Source organism: Chiloscyllium plagiosum, unplaced genomic scaffold (genome assembly GCF_037043375.1).
Source record: "Chiloscyllium plagiosum isolate Xiang-an unplaced genomic scaffold, Cpla_swu_hap1 HiC_scaffold_38, whole genome shotgun sequence".
In the NCBI taxonomy this organism is placed as follows: Eukaryota; Metazoa; Chordata; class Chondrichthyes; order Orectolobiformes; family Hemiscylliidae; genus Chiloscyllium; species Chiloscyllium plagiosum.
In genome coordinates, this window is record NW_028270176.1 from 41,176,767 (window position 1) to 41,184,241 (window position 7,475).

The following is a 7,475-nucleotide window of genomic DNA, read 5'->3' on the forward strand; positions in this document are numbered from 1 at the left end:
TGTGTCCTCTGGTTTGTCACTCACCCATAAGCGGAAACATGTTTCCTGCTGACAGAGTGTCCAATCCTTTCATAATCTTATATGTCTCAATAAGATCCCCTCTCAGTCTTCTAAACTCAAGGGTATACAAGCCCAGTCGCTTCAGTCTTTCAGTGTAAGGTAATCCCTCCATTCCAGGAATTGACCTCGTGATGCTGCAATCCCTCAATAGCCAGAATGTCTTTCCTCACATTTGGAGACCAGAACTGCACACAGTACTCCAGGCGTGGTCTCACCAGGGCCTTGTACTACTGCAGAAGAACCTCTTTGCTTCTATACTCAATTCCTGTTATGAAGGCCAGCATGCTATTAGCCTTCTTCACTACCTGCTGTACCTGTATTCTTGCCTTCATTGACTGGTGTACAAGAACACCCAGATCTCTCTGTACTGCCGCTTTACCTAAACTGATTCCATTGAGGTAGTAATCTGCCTTCCTGTTCTTGCCACCAATGGATAACCATACATTTATACACATTAAACTGCATCTGCCATGCATCTGCCCGCTCACCAAACTTTTCCAGGTCACCCTGTAATCTCCTAACATCCTCATCACATTTCACCCTGCCACCCAGCTTTGTATCATCAGCAAATTTGTTAATGTTATTGCTGATACCATCTTCTATATCATTAACACATATTGTAAAAAGCTGCGTTCCCAGCACGGATCCCTGCGGTACCCCACTGGTCACTGCCTGCCATTCCGAAATGGAGCCGTTTATCACTACCCTTTGTTTCCTATCAGCCAACCAATTTTCAATCCAATCTAGTATTTTGCCCCCAATACCATGCGCCCTAATTTTACTCACTAACCTCCTGTGTGGGACTTTATCAAAATCTTTCTGAAAGTCCAGGTACACTACATCTACTGGATCCCCCTCGTCCACCTTCAGAGTTACATCCTCAAAAAATTCAAGAAGATTAGTCAAGCATGATTTCCCCTTCATAAATCCTTGCTGACTCTGTTCTATCCTGTTACTACTATCCAGATGTGCCATCATTTCATCCTTTATAATAGACTCCAGCATCTTTCGCACCACTGAGGTCAGACTAACTGGTCTATAATTTTCTGCTTTCTCTCTCCCATCTTTGATAAAAAGTGATATAACATTAGCCACCCTCCAATCCTCAGGAACCGACCCCGAATCTATCGAACTCTGGAAAATAATCACCAACGCATCCACGATTTCCCGAGCCACCTCCTTCTATACCCTGGGATGCAGACCATCAGGCCCCGGTGACTTATCAACCTTCAGATCTAACAGTCTCTCCAACACCAAATCCTGGCAAATATAAATTCCCTTAAGTTCAGGTCCTTCAGCCACTGTTACCTCAGGGAGATTGCTTGTGTCTTCCCCAGTGCACACAGATCTGAAGTACCCATTTCATTCCTCTGCCATTTCTTTGTTCCCGGTAATATATTCCCCTATTTCTGTCTTCAAGGGGCCAATTTTAGTCCTAACCATTTCTTTGCCTTGCACATACCTAAAAAAAAAATCTTTTACTATCCTCCTTTACATTCTTGGCCAGTTTACCTTCGTACCTCATTTTTCCTCTGCGTATTTCCTTCTTAGTAATCCTCTGTTGCTCTTTAAAAGCTTCCCAGTCCTCAGTTTTCCCTCTTATCTTTGCTATGTTATAATTTTTCTCTTTTAACTTTTTATGTTTCCTAACTTCCCTCGTCAGCCACGGCCGCCCATGCCTCCTCCTGGGATCATTCTTCCTTTTAGGAATGAACTGATCCTGCAACTTCTGCATTATACACAGAAATATCCGCCATTGTTCCTCCACGGTCATCCCTGCTAAGGTATTGCACTATTGAACTTTGGCCAGCTCCTCCCTCATAGCTCCATAGTTCCCTTTATTCAACAGAAATACTGTCACTTCCGACTGTATCCTCTCCCTCTCAAATTGCAGATTGAAGCTTAATGTATTATGGTCACTACTTCCCAATGGCTCCTTCACTTCGTGGTCTCTGACCAATTTTGGTTCGTTACACAATACCAGATCCAGAATTGCCTTCTCCCTGGTCGGCTCCAGCACCAGCTGCTCTAAGAATCCATCTTTGAGGCACTCCACAAAGTCTCTTTCTTGAGGTCCAATACCATCCTGATGCTCCCAGTCTACCTGCATGTTAAAATCCCCCTTAACAACTGTAGTAACATCTTTACTACAGGCCAATTTCAGCTCCTTATTCAACTTACATCCGATATCCAGGCTACTGTTTGGGGGCCTGTAGATGACTCCCAAGAGGGTCTTTTTACCCGGAGTATTTCGCAGCTCTATCCATACTGACTCTACATCCCCTGACTCTAAGTCCTCCGCGCAAGGGACTGAATATCCTCCCTTACCAACAAGGCCACCCCACTCCCTCTGCTCGTCAGTCTGTCCTTACGATAGCACGTGTAGCCTTGGATATTCATTTCACTTTAAGCCACCTGTCCACTTGAAGCCACGTCTCAGTTATCCCCACAATATCGTATCTGCCAATTTCCAAAAGAGCCTCAAGCTCATCCATCTTATTTCTAGTGCTTCGTGCATTTATGTACAGTATTTTTAATTTGTTTCTGCTCTCACCCTTCCCATCAACCTCTATTTCACTCAACCTTACAGCATGATCCCTTTCCGAGTTTTCTGCCTTATTGATACAGTTGTCTTCCTTGACTTCTCTTGTTCTAACTTTCCCTTCAATTTCCTTCTTAAACATCCAGTTTGTCGCCTCCCCCCGCTACTTAGTTTAAATGTAGCGGTGTTGCAGCAGAAAACCTGCCTGCCAGAATGCTGGTCCATAACCTATTAAGGTGCAAACCGTCTCTCTTGTAGAATTTATGCTGACCACAATATATACCCCAGTGATCCAAGAACTTAAATCCTTGCTTCCTGCACGAGTTCCCCAAGCACACGTTCAAGTCCATTATCTCCCTGTTTCTGGCCACACCAGCCCGAGGAACTGGAAACAAACCGGAGATAACCACCTTGGATGTCCTGCTTTTCAGCCTTCTTCCTCGTTCTCCGAAGTCCCGCTGTAGTATGTTCCTCCTCTTCTTCCCGACATCATTTGTGCCGACATGTACCACCACCTCTGGCTCTTCACCCTCATTCTTGAGGATTGCCTGCACTCTGTCCGCGATATCTTTCACCCTGGCACCAGGAAGGCAACACACCATCCTTAAGTCCCGTCTGCTGCCACAAAAACCCCGGTCAGTTCCTCTCACTATGGAGTCCCCTATTACCACGGCTCTCTGCGATGTCCGACTCTTCCGCTCTGCCTCTGCGCCAACTGTTGATTGACAAACCTGGCCGCCTTGCGAACTGGCAGTGTCATCAGTCTCTAGTGTTTCCAAAAGCTTCGACTTGTTCCTGACAGGTACTTCTTCCGGGGTCTCTTGCACCAGTCTCCTCGCTGCCTTCCTCATCGTGTGCTCTCTTCTGCTATCTTCTGGCATGATCGGTGTAATAACCTCGCTGAAGGTCTTGTCCAGAAAGATCTCGTTCTCTCGGATGAGCCTAAGGTCTTCGAGTTCTTTCGTCAGCGCTGCAATATGCTCTGTCAGTAGCTGAATGTGCGCACACTTTCCACACTTATACGAGCCAGACACACCAGAGTCGTTGACCTCCCACATCAAGCACGTAGCACACTGAACCAGCTTGGCAGTCATGTCTTCACCCTCTTCTCCTGTGGTGTAATCACTTCACTCAACCTCCTTGTCAAAGACTTCTGAGCTGAAGCCTCACTCTTCGATCCAAACTTCCTTCGACCCTCTTTTTGTGGCAAGTCTGTGGACTCTTAATTTAGATGAGAGGAGGAGGGAGGGAGGGAGAACCTATTTTGTAGGACCTGGGGTTTAGAATACACCCACTCTAATAGTAATCACTTACTTTCCCGACTGGCTTTGCCCTCCGTCTGAACTTCCGCCCAGCTCCCGCCACTCTCTGCTGTGAAAAGACCGTTGGCGTCGAGGTAAGTTCTTTATATAGTAATCACTTACCTTCCCGACCGGCTTTGCGCTCCGTCTGAACTTCCGCCCAGCTCACGCCGCACTCTGCTGCGAAATAGACCCTCTCATGCTGGGAGGGTAACTGCCCCTGGTTTACAGAACAATGCAATGGGTGGTGTACACAGTCCTACACGCTGGGAGGGTAACTGCTCCTGGCTTGCAGATCAATGCACTGGGGTGGTGTACACAGTCGCACATGCTGGGAGGGTAACTTCTCCTGATTTACAGATCAATGCACTGGGGCTTTGTACAGATCTCTACATGCTGGGAGGATAACTGCTCCTGGTTTACAGATTAATTCACGGGAGATCACTGCACAATTCGCTGTGCTGGTTAGACTGTCTGTTTGAGGTTTATAGATAATGCAATGATGCGGTTTGTGTCGCTCCTTATGTTTGATGGATATTTGTTGCAGGTTTACACATTAATGCACTGCTGTGGTCTGCACTTCTCCCGGTGCTGGACAGATATCCAGTCTGGGTTTTTCGATCAATGCACTGCTGTGGTCTGCACAGCTCACCGCGCTGGACTGATATATAGTCTGGATTGAGAGATCTGATCTGCACAGTGTTCCACTCTGGACAGATTGCTGGGTTGTATTGACCAGTGCAATGGATGAATCTGTACAGATTGTTCGTTTGCACTGAGCAGTACATTGGCCAGGTCCACACCGTGTTCCACGTTAAACAGACATCTCCTCTATGTTTAAGGTGCCTGGGCTAGTTCTGTGAGGTGGATTGAGAATGTGGTATATCTAACCATTTCAGCTGATCTGGCAATGCTTTTAGTTCCCATTCTGTGACTGGACCCTCTGTCTCTCACCCATTAATGTTACAGTGTGCCCAGGCACAGTATACCATGTTGGTGGGGTGGGTAGGGGGGAAAGGTGATGGACAGGTCAAGGAGTTCCCCGGAACGGTCTGTCCCTGACATTCTATAACTGACATTCCCCGGAACGTTCTGTCCCTGACATTGTTTGCGAACGGCCGGACGTCAGTGAATTGAACAAACGATAAGATCCCGAGGGAAGAGATCCCGTTCCAGGGAGAAGGAGACACTGTTCCGAAGGCCCCTCAAGCAGTTAAAAGGGTGAATACGTTTTCCCTGCGTTTACATTTCTTCCCGACACAGGATCGACCACAATTTAGACCAAAATACAGAAATTTCAAAACTCCATTTGTCTCAGCAAACTGGGAGAGAATCCTTCAGGACAGCAATGTTTCCACCCTCCGTATTGGGAACTGGGAAAGAGTGACCTGTATCTGTTCTCGAGTGATCGAGAGTGTGGGAATGTTCCAGAAACCATCTGTCCTTATGGATGTGTCTCTGTGTATTTGGGGAGGGAGGGTTTCTTGTGGTTTATGTCACATTTTCGTCAGTAATTCTGAACTTCCCATTTATTATTCCAGATCCAATTATTTTAATAAATCTCTGAATACAGGGATACATTTGAAAATCCCACTGGGTCCCGGATCAAACGGGTCCCTTTGCCTCCAGGCTGATGGATAATGTGTTTCTTTTCCTTCCTCACAGTTAACGTAGTGACCATCTACGTCCTGCTTTATAAAGATTGTGGATTGTCTCCATGTGTCAGACGTTACCTGGGGGCCATGGTAGCGGCGGATCTCCTGGTCATTATCCTCGACCTGACACTGAGACACATTCCCATTGTTTATGATGAACAGTTTTATTTCCTGAAGGATTCCGTCCCCGTGTGTAATATCCACGCCGTCCTGCTTTATGCAGCCACTGACTGCTCTGTCTGGTTCACCGTCACTTTCACCTTTGATCGGTTTGTGGCCATTTGTTGCCAGAAGCTGAAAAGTAAATATTGCAGTGAGAAAACGGCGGCTGTGGTTCTGGGAGCAGTGACTGTGCTGAGCTGTTTAAAGAACATTTCCTGGTATTTTATGTTCACGGCTCAGTATTGGCTGGTGAACCAGCCGTGGTTTTGTGAGGTAACCGTCGCTGTTCGTTACTCTAGTGTCTGGGTCACAATCGAGTTCCTCCATCGCATTCTCACCCCGTGTGTCCCATTTCTCCTGATTCTGCTGCTCAATGTTCTCACCGTCAGACACATTTTAGTGACCAGCAGAGCCCGCAGGAGACTCCGCGCTCACACCAATGGGGATGCTCAGTCTGACACTGAAATGAGAAACCGAAAAAAATCCATCATTTTACTGTTTGTGATCTCGGCCAATTTCATCCTGCTATGGTCAACGTTCATGCTGTATTCTATATGGAACCGGATGTCGTATATTATGTATTCCCCTGTGATTCTCCATGATTTTGTGCAGGAATTGGGCTTCATGCTGCAGCTCCTCAGTTGCTGCACAAACACCGTGATTTATGCAGTGACCCAGACTAAGTTCAGGCAGCAGCTGAAGAATGTGCTGAAATATCCCTTCACCCAAATCCATCGATCAATCAAATTCCCTCATTAATCAATCTATCCGGGATTTTCTCATTTCAGTTCAGTGTTTCTGCGATGGAGCAGTCTGTCGCTATGGTCACAGACTGAGCGTAGCGCTGGTTGGCCATCCTTATCCCACAGGGGAGTTACAGGGACATATTTCAATGTTTCTCACAACTCAGGGGTCAATGAGAAACGGAAATATCCCACTGACTGTATCCATCACTTGCATTTGTAAACAATAAAAATGTTCATTAAAGCGTGCCGAGCAGCAGAGTGACTGATGTTGTTTTGTGTCTTTGTGTTGGAGAACCTGAGCTGGAGAGAGACAGACTCAGCCACAAGTCCTTGTCCTCAGGGAAGGGGAGGACACCGGGCCCTGAGCTCAGGAGCTGGGTTTAATTCCCTCTGTCTCCTACTTCAGCCTGGCCTCCCCATTTCCTCTCCCCTACTCTTTCTCATCACCTCGATCCCTCTCTCTCTCTCTCATTCTGCACACTGTCTCTTTCTCGCCACCTCTCCATTTCACTCCCCCTCGTCCGCACTCACACACACCCAACCTCCGTTACTCCATCTGCCTCCACTCTTCCCTCTCCCCCTCACCCTCACTCAGCTGTCTCTCCCTCCCCCAGTCAATTCCGTCTCTACCTCAATTTCCCCTCCTCCTACCTCCCACATTTCTCTATACCCTCACCCCCACCCCACCCACCACACGCAGCCACACCACCAACTCCCCCCCCCCAGTCTCTGGGTCAGAGTGAGAGGGAAGATCAGGGAGACAGTGGGTGTCACAGAGGGAGGGAGGGAGGGAGAGGATGGAGAGGGATTCAGTCAGAGAGAAACGGAGGGAGGTGGGGAGAGAGAGACACCGAGGAAGAGGGTAGGAGAGTGAAAGAAGGAGCGGGGAGAGAGAGAGGAGAACAAGGGAGACATATAGGGTGAGGGAGGGAGAGAGACAGAGAGGGGAGGAGATAATGAGAGACAGAGACGATAGAGAGTGAGACTGAGAGGTGCGAGGGAGAGGGCA

At 47.6% G+C, this 7,475-nt stretch overlaps 1 protein-coding gene across 1 annotated transcript in view; it reads left to right on the forward strand.

Moving 5' to 3' along the window:
• The window catches only part of LOC148139445 (putative G protein-coupled receptor 139), a 161,811-nt gene extending 155,332 nt beyond the window's left edge, over positions 1 to 6,479 (forward strand). The window contains exon 2 of the mRNA XM_087980863.1: positions 5,569 to 6,479. Within this exon, the coding sequence (XP_087836989.1) occupies positions 5,569 to 6,479 (911 nt within the window). The remainder of the gene's footprint in view (positions 1 to 5,568) is intronic.
• Positions 6,480 to 7,475: the final 996 nt, after the last annotated feature.